This window comes from Dipodomys spectabilis, unplaced genomic scaffold (assembly GCF_019054845.1).
Source record: "Dipodomys spectabilis isolate Male_0828 unplaced genomic scaffold, ASM1905484v1 ptg000297l, whole genome shotgun sequence".
Lineage (NCBI taxonomy): Eukaryota > Metazoa > Chordata > Mammalia > Rodentia > Heteromyidae > Dipodomys > Dipodomys spectabilis.
In genome coordinates, this window is record NW_024870974.1 from 10677664 (window position 1) to 10691133 (window position 13470).

The 13470-nt window shown below is 36.0% G+C and overlaps 1 protein-coding gene across 2 annotated transcripts in view; it reads right to left on the reverse strand.

Annotated features, from left to right (window-relative positions):
• Smarcad1 (SWI/SNF-related, matrix-associated actin-dependent regulator of chromatin, subfamily a, containing DEAD/H box 1) overlaps positions 1 to 13470 on the reverse strand; it is a 58319-nt gene that overhangs the window by 7837 nt on the left and 37012 nt on the right. For both annotated transcript variants that reach the window (XM_042701687.1, XM_042701688.1), the window contains exons 10-21: positions 10976 to 11175; positions 10076 to 10166; positions 8781 to 8880; positions 6915 to 6974; positions 6733 to 6808; positions 5731 to 5866; positions 4828 to 4965; positions 4201 to 4296; positions 3994 to 4111; positions 3334 to 3455; positions 1554 to 1742; positions 558 to 676 (exon numbers count right to left, since the gene is read on the reverse strand). In XM_042701687.1, the coding sequence (XP_042557621.1) occupies positions 558 to 676; positions 1554 to 1742; positions 3334 to 3455; positions 3994 to 4111; positions 4201 to 4296; positions 4828 to 4965; positions 5731 to 5866; positions 6733 to 6808; positions 6915 to 6974; positions 8781 to 8880; positions 10076 to 10166; positions 10976 to 11175 (1445 nt within the window). The remainder of the gene's footprint in view (positions 1 to 557; positions 677 to 1553; positions 1743 to 3333; positions 3456 to 3993; positions 4112 to 4200; positions 4297 to 4827; positions 4966 to 5730; positions 5867 to 6732; positions 6809 to 6914; positions 6975 to 8780; positions 8881 to 10075; positions 10167 to 10975; positions 11176 to 13470) is intronic.

Consider the following 13470-nt stretch of genomic DNA (forward strand, 5'->3'; position numbering starts at 1 on the left):
CATAAGCAGAAAAAGCCAGAAGTGGGGCTGAGGCTCAGGTGGTAGAGTGCCAGTCTACAGCTGAAGAGCTGAGGGACAGCACCCAGGCCCTATAACCAACCAAAAAAAAAAAAAAAAGAAATGAACTCTACAACTATACATTTCTGCCAAGAACAATGGCTCATGCCTATAACCCTAAGTACTCAGAAGGCTAAGATCTGAGGATTGCAGTTTAATGAGGAAAGTCCTTGAGATGCTTAGTTCTAATTAACCGCTGTGACTCAAGTAGGTAGAATGCTTTGAGTAAAAAAGCTAAAGGACAGTGCTCAGGCCCTGAGTTCAAGCCCTGGCACTAGCATAAAAACAAAAACAAAACTATATATAGTTTTCAGAACTGTTTCCAAATGGATTTGTATGCAATTCTGGTAGACAAATTAAAAGAATGTTCCTTCATTTTAGATAATAATTTGAAATTATCAAACATTAAGATTCAATGCAACAAATTTCTATGAAATACTATGGACATTTTAAGTGCTAATATGTAATTAACAAATGATGTTCTAAAGCTGAATACCCACCTTTCAGAAATTTGAGTCTTTCCATCTAATCTGAGGTACCTATGCTGATGATGTTTTAAGAGAACCTCTAAAATATCAAGCATCATGGTAAATTGGCTAAATAGTACAACTCTGTCACCCTGTGAAAATACACGCATGGATTAGAAATAGAAAAATAAAACCATGACAATACTTAAAGCCTATAGGCCAATTAAAAGTGTTACATATTACCCCCAATGAGAACTATGCAGAAAAATCCCTATGGTCAAAGTAGGTAATAATCAATTGCTTATTTAATAAAAATCAAATCATGAACCTGAGAAATTTTCTGTTTTAGCTTTATATGAATAAATTCCCTTAACTTCTAAACTTCAAAAGTAAATTTACCTGGGGGAAGGTAGGGAGAGAAGGGATAGTAGGGGAAAACAATGGAGGGGGTAACAATGCTCAATAGGAAGTGTACTCATTACCTTACTCATGTAATTGTAACCCTCTGTATAGTATCTTTACAATAAAAAATTTAAAAAAAAAAAAACCAAAGAACTTAAATTGCTATTTTTGCAAGGAAAAATGTAAATTTAATTGCTTTGTCTTTAACGTCAATGATTTCCTTTTATAAATGAAAAATAAAAACAAATGTACAGTTACCATCTCCATGGCACTCATAAATTTAAGTGATTTGATGGGGGAAAAAAGCAGCCACTTAACTGGTATTGTCAACATACTCATTTTTAAGTAATCACTACATATAGCATATGAATAATGACAATTAAGTTTTTTAAAAAACATCAATTCTGATGTAGTCCTAATTTTTATTGTTCTCTTTGGGTTTTTACAAAGAGGAAAAAAATAATCAGGACAATACACACACAAATATGTGAAGAAAATGTTCAAAACACTAGGCCCTAGAAGAACGCTGAACAAACATTGACTAAAGCTTCAAAAAGTCAAGTCTTTAAGAACTTTAAGAAGTTTAACTGAAAAAAATATAAAAGGAATAGCATTCTTTTTTAATACCTTCTGTTTCAATTCAGATAAGATGCATCCTAAAGCTCGGAATTTTCCAGAATCTAAAATCAAATCCATGTCTAACTGGAAATTATTAAGGTGTCGATACTGTTTACAAAGTACATGTAGTTCAAAGTCTGTCATAACTTCCATATCTTCAAAGATCAGGTCAGGATTAGCCTCACAATGTGTAGGTTCCTTTTTAAAATAAAATGCAACAAAACACAATATACTTCAAAATGGAAATAACTGATAATGATAATAACAATAAAAGTTCCACATTTGGAAAAAAAACACCGAAATCAAACTTTTTTTTTTTTTTAATATTTTTTGGGTCTGGTCGTGGGGCCTGAACTCTGGGCCTGGGCGCTGTCCCTCAGCTCTTCAGCTCAAGGCTAGCGCTCTACCACTTGAGACACAGCGCCACTTCCGGCTTTTTTCTTTTTGCTTATGTGGTGCTGAGGAATCGAACCCAGGGCCCCATGCATGCAAGGCAAGCGCTCTACCACTGAACCACCTTCCCAGCCCGAAATCAAACATTTTTGTATAACACATTTAGCTCATATTGAAACATAGACATAACTTTATCTGAATATTCTAATGTTAACAATATTGGCAACAGCTCCTGCTGACTCCTTTTGCTATGTAAAAACCTCTATTGAGTATATAGTTTTAGTCTTATTTCAACATTAATATTCATTAACAAATAAAATATTTATTTTATAATTTGGTTCAAAATAATTCTGTGAAGGAACACAGAGGTATAAATAACATGTAATTCCTGAATGTTAACTAGAGTATCAGTGAAATTTACATGAACAGAGGGTTTCATGCATCGATTACAGGGTTTCATAAATTCTACTTAGACACATGTATTTGAAATTTTCCATAGTAAGTTTAAAGTAACACAAATTTGTTACTAAATGGGTTACTTTCATTTCATCGACCTGTAAGGACATATAAGGATATAAGGACGTGTAAGAATGAGGTGAGGACCCTCAGACCTTCCTGCTACCTGGATCGGAACAGGTGTCATGTGCTCCTCCCTCTTTGGGGAAATATGGCTCCTCTAATAAACCTTGTTAATAATCAACAACAAAAAAAAAGAATGACGTGAAATTAAAGTTGAATACAATAATGAAACAAAAATAAAGAAAATAAATGGGAAATGTCACTAACTGGGACAAAAATCGGAGGGATCTTTGCTTTTAAAAATAATACATTGTAGCAGTCTATCCTAGGTATTGGCGAACTGCTCTTGTAAAGGGTCAGATAGTAAATATTTTAGGCTTGACAGGCAAGATGATATATGTGGCGGTAATTCAACTCTGCTCTTCTGGTGAAACCAGACTTGGACCACACAAACAAATGTGTGTTATCCAAAAACTTCATTTTAGGATTGGAGGGTCGCTTAAAGTCCTGAGTTCAAATTCTAGTTCTGTCAAAAACATAAAAATATTTATTTAATAAAAAGCTATTTCTCTAAGACCATAATGTTATTGATTGCTGACTTTGATTATTGGTCCCTTTTGGCTCTCTTGTCCCTTGAATTATCTATCTTACAAAATTTTTTTGGGGGGGGAGGAGGTTGGCAATCTAACCTCAGTGGTACAGCTGCCTGTTTAGCATGGCTGAGAACTTTGGATAAATGTCCAACATTGAAAGAAAAAAAATATTTTCCTAATATGGAGTTAAAGGATTACTATTCCCATGGGTTTAATAGTTTGACTTTGAGCCTAACCAATCTCCTGACCACTCACCTGTCGAAGGGAAAATGTAGAACCCTTACCTTTAGCATCAGCTGAGACATTTCCCTAAGTTTCTCAGCAGTGTAGTACTGGCGATGTAATAAAGGGTGATTGGCCATTTTCCGCAACTGCATCATGACATTGCACATTTCTGTGTTTTTTTCTGTGGTCCAAGAGTACATATTAAAATTAAAAAAACATTCAGGAATTGGTGGCTTACTATATCTAAGCTTTAAACTCAGTCCTCTGCTGGGACTGGATTCAAACGGTGATCCTTATAACTCAGCCATCAGAGTACTAGGATTACCGAGGAGAGCCACCAGCACCCAACTCTAATCAACTTTTTATCTTGTTTTATTTATTTATTTATTTTGTTGGTCATGGGGCTTGAACTCTGGGCCTGGGCGCTGTCTCTCAGCTCTTCAGCTCAAGGCGAGCGCTCTACCACTTGAGTCACAGCGCCACTTCCTGTTTTCTGGTGGTTTATTAGAGGTAAGAGTCTCCTGGCCTTTCCTGCCAGGTCTGGCTTTGAACAACAATCCTCAAATCTCAGCCTTCTGAGTAGCTAGGATTACAGGCGTGAGCCACTGGCACCTAGTTCTAATCAATTTTTCAAATCAGTGAACTTATCCTGGGAATGAACAAAATGTAACCCTAGTACAAGGTATTTTTCACACAAAACCATGAAAGTCAGAGTATACCCAGGTTATTGATAGATTTTTTCAATCTGTTGAAAAGACCCAGGTAGAGTTGCTCCTGCTTCTCTGACATAGTACAAAGCTCAATTCGATCCTTCTTAGGGGGCAGCTGCTTGAGAACCTGAGAAAGAAAGACAGTTTAAGATGACCTTTCCAACAAAGAACATAGAATTTTTTAATTATAACCAAATCATCCAAATAAAGCATTACCTCTTCTTTCACTCTTCTGAGAATAAACGGCTTTATAATTTGTTTTGCATGTGCTATCCTCTCCTTTTCATATATACTCTGCTCATCTGCAGACTTCTAAGCAAAATAAAAATATACGCCTTTAGAATTTGATTTAAATGATCAAAATAACACAGCATTACAATACACGATAATTTCAAATTCATTCTAGATAGAAATTCACATTTGACTTTTTTTTCAGTATCATAGACCCTTGAGCATGTGCTCTAAGTTACAATCATAGCCTTGAAATTCACATTTCATAGCCATTGAAATTCACATTCTGGGAATCAGTCTACTTCTTGAAGTTCCATATATGCATTTTGAGGTCTCGTGATATGTAATCTCAAGTTCTCTACTGAATTAATAAATCTGAACTGTATACAAGGCTGTGTTCAGAACCAATAGACCAATTAGGTCATTAACTAAGTCAATAACCATCATGAAATAAAAATGATTTGAGTATTTGTAAGAGAAGGGAGAAGAAAAAGAATACTTTTGAGTCTGTGCAAAATGACTCAAGAGAAAGCATATGCACTAGAAAACAACAAAAGAGAAGAAGCATCGCAGATCAAAGAGTAGCACACTGAGGCATGGGTGTCCGCTTACTGGTTTCGAAGAGAACATCCTGCGTATTTCACTGGTACTGCTACTAAACATGTGTGGCATAACAAAATTCAACAGTGACATGAGTTCTAATAGGTTGTTCTGCACAGGGGTGCCTGTGAGCAGTAAGCGGTTATTTGCCTGTGAATAAAGATAAAATTCAGATTAGGCTATTTTAAGAGCTATTATCTTCTTGTCTACTTTGTCTAGTTAAGGTGAAAGGAGAGTAATTCTATCCACTATAAACCATTATTTATCATTTTCATTTTAATATGTCAGGCAGTGGTGGATTATGCCCATAATTCTAGCTATTCAGGAGCACAGGAAAGCCTGTGACTCTTATCTCCAATTAACCAAGTGGCTCAAGTAGTAGAGCACTCAGCCTTGAACTGAAAAGCTCAGGGACAGTGCCCAGGCCCAGAGTTCAAGCCCAGTGATCAGTCCCCCCAAAAAACAAAAAACAAAACAACAAAAATGCTCAGTGACAGCACACAGGCTTTAACACTTTAGACAAAAAGTCATTTAATACTCCATAGTGAAAAATCTAGCATTTTAGATAGTTGGCATCTGCTACTGTCATCTACTGTTCTTAGGGAGAATGTAAAAATTACTATTCTTGTAAGTACTAACTGTCCTCAAATCTAACTCTTAGGAAGTGATGAAAGATAAATTGCATCTGATATTTAGTTTGTCATACAGAAATTGAGGCTCATGTGCTATGAGGAGTGGCTCTGACATTTTAAAGAAAACAAACACGTGACAGAAGCCATAGGACCCACAAAATGTAAAATATTTATCTGATCCTTCACTGAAAAAGTCTGCTGACTACTGATCTGAAGTACTATATCATTTAAATTATACAATGTACCATTTTATCACAGCATAAAACAATTTACACTCCCTTACGTTAATTGTCATAAGGTGCTGGTAGCGGATAGAGCCCATATTCTTCAGCATGTGGCCCTCATCAAAAATGGCATAATTAAGTTTCAGACGACGAAACAGACTACGGTCATCAGAACTGCTGATGGCACAATTATACCTGTCACCAAAAGAAAAAAAAAAAACAAAACTGTAATTCTAACATTTTAGGAGCTTGGATCCTATTGAGATGCAAATATTTATGAAATTATTACATTTCTTGTAATAGTACCTAAAGGTCAAAATTAGGCCCAGTTAGTATGCAAAACAATAAATGATGAGTTGATATTTAATAATCATGGACATACATGTACCCAAATTATGAAAGCTGCCATTAATAACTAAAAGAAAATTATAGTTTTCTTTTAGTTAGCTTCTGTGAACACTTGGGAGAAGTCCAATTTGACTTACTAGCTTAAGTGCATAGGGACTCATTAAAAAATATGAAATTTTGGATTAATTATTTTAAGAACAAACCCTAATAGAAGATAGTAATGATAAACAATACAGTTTTTAAAGAGATTTCTAAATAACCATATGATAAATAATATAACAAAAGAGCATTTAATTCCCCATGAGATAGTTACAGCAAATAGTTATTATCAAATAGCTTACTATTCATGTGTGTTTTTTTATCTGTTTTCTGTCTAACAAAATGTTTTATTGGGAGAATGAGACTTCATTATTCATTAACATTTATTTGCAAGTTAAAAATATGTCAACTTGGTGGGTGGGGCATCTCAAATCTTAATTTAAAAGAATGCTCAATGATGTGGACAAAACATTTTACATCAGTGCTAATAACCTGCTTTGCTAACAAACATCTTATAAACCAATGAAAAAGTAGCTTCATCTTCACTACAAATTATTCCATTGTTTCTTCTCTATAGTTTATTATCCAAAGTGCTCTGATATATTACACCTGCACACACAATTTAGAGTGTGCACAAATCCTTTCCACCTCCCAAAATACGTCTCAATACTTACGTGGTAACAATTACATTGTAGTCTTCATATTTACTATGAATGTTAAATCTAATTTGTTTACGCTCTTCTTGAGAACCTAGAATTTGAAAATAAGGCACATATTTTGATTGTATTTATTGTGCTTCATTAGGTATTTTAATTATAAGGGAATTCCCAACTTTAAAAACAAAACAAGTTCTTACCATAGTAACAGAGCACGTTTAAAGTGGGGCACCACAAGTTAACTTCCCTTAACCAGTTATCTACAAAACAGAAGAGATTACTTGCATTTGCTACAGCAGAGGTATGAAAAGTTATTCTGTTACAAGATTAAAAACAGTGATTTTGCTCCTATAACTGACTTCTTAATGATTATGTGATTGTTAACTTTCAATTTTTTTCGAAGTAAGCAACTGAATGGCAGCGATGGGAGGGAAGGAATGAGCAGGAAAGAGGGAACAACTAACACTCAAGCAAAAGGAAAGAAATGTACATATCATTCGATGTGGAAGAAATAACTGTATTGTCAAAGTTCATAGAACTCATAAACTTTATAGACAACGATAAAGACAATTTGCCCCATGAAGGTTAGAATGTGTTTGTGACTTTAAGTATCATATCCCACCTTACTATGAAATTTGTGAAATTTATGTAATCAATCACAATAAAAAAATTGTAGAGGGGCTGGGAAGGTGGCTCAGTGGTAGAGCGCTTGCCTAGCATGCCTGAGGCCCTGGGTTCGATTCCTCAGCACCACATAAGCAAAAAGAAAAAAGCCAGAAGTGGCGCTGTGGCTCAAGTGGTAGAGCACTAGCCTTGAGCTGAAGAGCTGAGGGACAGCGCCCAGGCCCAGAGTTCAGGCTCCACGACCAGACCCAAAAAAAATTGTAGAAAAAAAAAAAGATAGTTTTCATTTTACATTCACAGACATAAACTTGCACATCAAATTTAGAAGGAACTGAACAGGGACAGGAAAAAAGGAGAAAGGTAAGAAGGAAGAAAAGAAGAAAGGGAAAAAAGAATCAAACGGGGTGGGTATGGTAGCCCACACCTATAATCCCAGATACTCAATGAGGTGGAAAGCAAGTGGTTCTATGCCAGCCTGGACAAGAAGTAAGATCCTATATCTCAAAAATAACCAGAGGAAAAAGAGCTTGGAAGCACAGATTTGGTAGTAGGACATCTGTCTAACAAATGTTAAACTCTCAGCTCAAACCCCAGTGTCATGTTTTCTAACAACTTTTAAAATATTATGAAACTGGGGCTGGGAAGGTAGCTCAGTGGTAGAGTGCTGCCTTGCGTGAATGAGGCCCTGGGTTCAATTCCTCAGCACCACTTAAGCAGAAAAAGCCAGAAGTGGTGCTATGGCTCAAGTGGTAGAGTGCAAACCTTGAGCTGAAGAGCTGAAGGACAGTGCCCAGGCCCAGAGTTCAGGCCCCACGACCAACAAAAATAAGTAAATAAATATAAAAAAATTATTAGGGCTGAGAAGGTGGCTCAGTGATAGAGCACTTGCCTTGCATGCCTGAGGCCCTGGGTTCGATTCCTCAGCACCACATAAGCAAAAAGAAAAAAGCCGGTAAACAAAGGAGGAGGCTGCAATGCTTGATAAGAAATGTACGCATTAACCTGCCCATGTAATTGTAACCCCTCTGTACAGTGTGTTCACAAAAAAATTAAAATTAAAAAAAAAAAAAAAAGAAAAAAGCCGGAAGTGGAGCTGTGGCTCAAGTGGAAGAGCACTAGCCTTGAGCTGAAGAGCTGAGGGACAGCGCCCAGACCCAGAGTTCAGGCCCCATGACCGGACCCAAAAAAACAAAAAAAAAAAACAAAAAAATTATGAAACTGAAATAAATGAGCTTATAGATTCTTGACTTAATAATTTTGTTTCAGAATTAGGTGGCTTATACTGAATTATTTTCTTGAAAAAGACTGAAATACACATCAAATATACACGCACACAAAGCCATAAAAGAGAAAACAAGTAGACCACAAATCTCTGCAACCATACACACTTGCACATACACAAGACACTACAAAGTAAACAAGGTGTCCCCAGGATTACAAACCTATAGTTGAAGCTGGAACAACAATGAGATGAGGGCCTTTATTGCCTTCCTGGTACAGGTATGCCAGGAATGCAATGGCTTGAATAGTTTTTCCTAGGCCCTAAAAGTAAAAGGTCAAAAAACATGATTTTTAAATGGAAAAAAAAAAAAATATATATATATATATATATACACACACACATATTTGAGTAATGTATGAAAGTACAAATGGAGAAGAAATTGTGTTCATTTTTCATTTTCCAAAATTCAACTGAGAATTCCTACTGTGTTATTAGTTCTCAAACCAATTTGATTTTAAACTCCAAAACATGCTAACATTTATGTTAATAAAGAGGATACATGAATATTAACTGCTAATTCATACATGAGACAATATAGAAGAATTTCTACATTGCAGGTAAAGAATATACTGAAATATTCATATATTGCAAATATTTAATGCACACTGGATATCTTGAGAACTCTGTTCCATAACTAAATGAAGTTAAGCAGATGCTGTGGCTGTCACCCTGCAATTCCCCTCATGTAAATATGGCAGCATATTTACACACAGATAACCATGCCATATGGCAATGGAAGAAGAAAGCCAACTACTAAACACGTAGTAACAAAAACGAGTCTTGGGAACATTATGTTGTAGTAAATGAACCAAACACATTATGGCACACATGGTATAGCTGGAAAAATTTACTACATGGTGTTATGTGTCAGAATTCAGATGACGGTAAAGGCTAGAAAAGAAGCATAAGGATCTTTCCAGAAGGCCGGAAGCATTGTAGGTAGCGGTCAAGAGGGTGCAGAATATACAAAGTCACTAAGCTACACATTTATGCATTTTTCAGCAAGCAAACTTAGACATAAATAAAATACTGGTTTAATAAAGGGCCACCGAGATTTAGCACCTCGATGCTAAAGGATACCGAGCTATTATGAAAGGAATTGTATCCTTCCACAAATTATGTATGCTAATATCCTAAAACCCAGTATGACCAGACTTATGAGAATGGACCAGAAAATTAAGATTAAGTGAGATCACTTAGTGACTTTGGGCAGTAAGAACACAGAAAAAGATACTGATCTAACAGCAGTACAATGGAGTCTGGGGACATAGCTCAGAAGTACAGCACTTGCTGAGGAGGCAGGAGACCCTGGGTTTGACATTCACTACCACAGAAACAAACTCCAAACCCAAAAAAATGACACCAGCAAGGGAAGATGACATGCTTTAGGTAACTGAATAAATGTGTTTTGGTGATACATTGAGCAACAATGTACTAGGGTAAAGATGCACTTACCATTTCATCTGCCAGAATGCCATTAAGTCCATGTTTGTGTAGCAGGGCCAGCCAATTCAAACCAACCTTCTGATAGGGCTTGAGGGACAAACTGATAAAGAAGTAGTTACCAATTATACACATTTTTACTTTACCAGTGTTCCAAACATCAGGCTTGAGTTTATAAAGAGCACAAAAACTAAAATGCTTAGATCTAGTCGTACCTTTTAACTTACTCTATAAGCCATGTACAACTTTTTTTTTTTCTGCCAGTCCTAGGACTTGAACTCAGGGCCTGGGCACTGACCCTGAGCTTTTGTTCAAGGCTAGTGCTATACCACTCTAGCCACAGTGTCACTTCCAGCTTTTTCTGTTTATGTGGTAGAGCACTTGCCTTTAGCTGAAGAGCTGAGAGACGGCACCCAGGCCTAGAGATCAAGCCCCATAACCAAAAAAAAAATTAAGCTAGATGCTACCATACCATTTCTCCTCTCTCTCATGAGTATATAATGATATAGCAAATAAGATACTCTGCATGAGAGAGAAATTAATGAATATATCATTTATATATACTCCATTACAGGAATCTGTGGAGTGTTCTTCAACTACTTGCTGTATGACATTTAATTTCCCTAGGCACAATTCAGAAAGTAAGTTCAGATATTTTATACAAATGATAAAAATAATTATTTCAGTGCTGGGAAGGTGGCTCAGTGGTAGAGTGCTTGCCTTGCATGCATGAGGCCTTGGGTTCAATTCCTCAGCACCACATAAGCAGAAAAAGCCAGAAGTGGTGCTGTGGCTCAAGTGGTAGAGTGCTAGCCTTGAGCTGAAGAGCTGAGGAACAGCACCCAGGCCCAGAGTTCAGGCCCTTGACCAACCAAAAAAAAATTTTTTTCAAATAATTCAAATAATTATTACCTTTGGTTTAGAATGGAAGGCTGTTCTATGTTCCATCCTCCTCCATTTCCAGTAAGCATGGTAACTTGCTTGGTCAATTTATTTGAAATGTCTTCGCATTTATTCATAAGTCTTATAACCACATCTCTTTCTTGGATCAGTGTTTTACAGTTCCATATCAAATCTTCGGATAAGCCATTAGTTTTGGACATCTTTGTGAACTATGGCATGAGAAGAAACATATCTTAATACTTTACGTCTACTAAGTAAAGCCAAGATTTTTTTTTTTAAGGATGGCACCTTGCTATGTGGCCCAGACCGGCATCAACCTTGAGATCCTCAGGCCTCAGCATGTAGACTAGTAGGTGAAAGCTGACTGCCACCATACACCACTGCCAAATTCCTTCTTTGAGGCGGGCGGGGGGGGGGGGGGGGGGGGGGAAGGGGGGAGGGGAATTGGTGGATTTTTGTTAATCAGTGCAAAAAAGTAACTTAAAAAATTAATTTATTTCATTATGTAACATATTGTTATGTAACATAACCTTATTATTTCATTATGTAACATATTGTTATGTAACATAACCTTAAGGTTATGTACAGAGGGATTATAGTTACATGAGTAAAGGAAGAAGTACATTTCCTTTCTTCATTTCATTCTCTTCTATTCCCTCATCCTCTCCCATAAATGAAGTTTTTGCTCTAACTACCTACCATTTATTTTAAGTTCTTAGTATTACGTATATACTGCTCTAATGGTGAAAGTAGACAGACACTGTTTACCCTCATATGGTTTAAGGTTATTCAGAAAGCCAAGTATCAGATAATTTTAAGTACAATAAGTGGTCTTAGAGGAAAAAATAGAATTTCATAGGCATATGTAAGAAACAAGACTCATAAAATTTAGAATCTAGGGGCTGGGAAGGTGGCTCAGTGGTAGAGCGCTTGCCTTGCATGCATGAGGCCCTGGGTTCGATTCCTCAGCACCACATAAGCAGAAAAGGCTGGAAGTGAAGCTGTGGCTCAAGTGGCAGTGTTAGCCTTGAGCTGAAGAGCTGAAGGACAGCTCCCAGACCCAGAGTTCAGGCCCCAGGACTGACAAAAAAAAAAAATATATATATATATAGACTCTAGGTAAGTCCTTTTGGAGTAGTAAGTCTTCAGCAGAAGTACCCTATCTTGCCACAGTGTGTCACTCTTCCAATACAAATATTTTTGAATTTCTATAGGTAGGGAAAATTGTTTAAAAGGAGATTTCTCAAATTATTTAATCCCTGCTAACAAGTTCCAGCCCGAGGACAGATTTCTAATCTTACTTATTGTTAATAGTTGGCAGCAGCCATCGTAAAAGTCAGAATTTATTTACATTTTTAAAAACTCAGAGTTTATCAAACTTGCAAAATTAAAATGAAGCCTAACATTAATCTCACAAGCAAGCTTAATGTAGACACCCCCATCCTTAAGAACATGCACTACACTTTAGATGACAAATTTCAACATATAGGCTCAAGAATTAAAATTTTTTAAAAAGAATTAAAATTCAGCAACACTACTGAGTAAGAAAAGCAAAACAATCTGTTGCCCAAGTTACTCATAAATGAAAGGAGCACAAAGCACAGAAAGTATTCAACATGAACCAAACCTGCACAGCTTGGTGCATGGCCACCGAAAATGACATCTACTTAGATCAACATGTCAATGCATATGGATATTAAGTTTTAGGTTGTTATTTGTGGATTCAGTTATTCATAAACACTAGGCAGCATAAATACATACTCTTCTGACACACAAAGATGTGATGTAATAAAAATTATCATGGACATCATAGTATCCTCCACCCTACTCTGTACAAGGCTAGACAAATCTCAGCAAAAAGGTGAACTCCAATTTCACCACGATAACCAAACTGGCTTTCAAACTATTTTTGACTTGTACTTCAAAGACTATCTAATTTAATGATGTGGTTTTCTTGAAATGAGTTCTTAAGTAACTAGTAATCTTCAGAGAAAAATATAGGGAAAAAGGAAAAATTATGAAGAGAATTTAACAAATAATGTTTAAAGTTTGGTGGAAAAGAAAAAAACGAGTAAGCTGCAAATACATTCTCTTAGGTAATGAACTTACACTTTAAAATAACCAATTTTTTATCATGTAAAATAAAAGTGATTAGAATTGAGAGCATTTTAACTTGTGAAAGTTTAATTCAACTGGGGAGGCAGCTCACAAGGTCTTAAGTATGAACTCACACTGCTGTATACAAACACACACACACTGCAAAATTCTCTAGCAAGAACGTAAAGCAATACAAAAGAGTACACAATCTCTGGATTGTGTATGACCAGATTACTACACAGCTAGTGTTACATGTATATCCTTTAAATTTTATATATTATGTATATATATATATATATATATATATATTAGTCCAAACTCATAGTCTAAGACATCAAAGAAAACAATGGTATCTATAGCTTTTTAAATTTTAAGAGGTGATACTAATAATTTTCACATCAAATTAC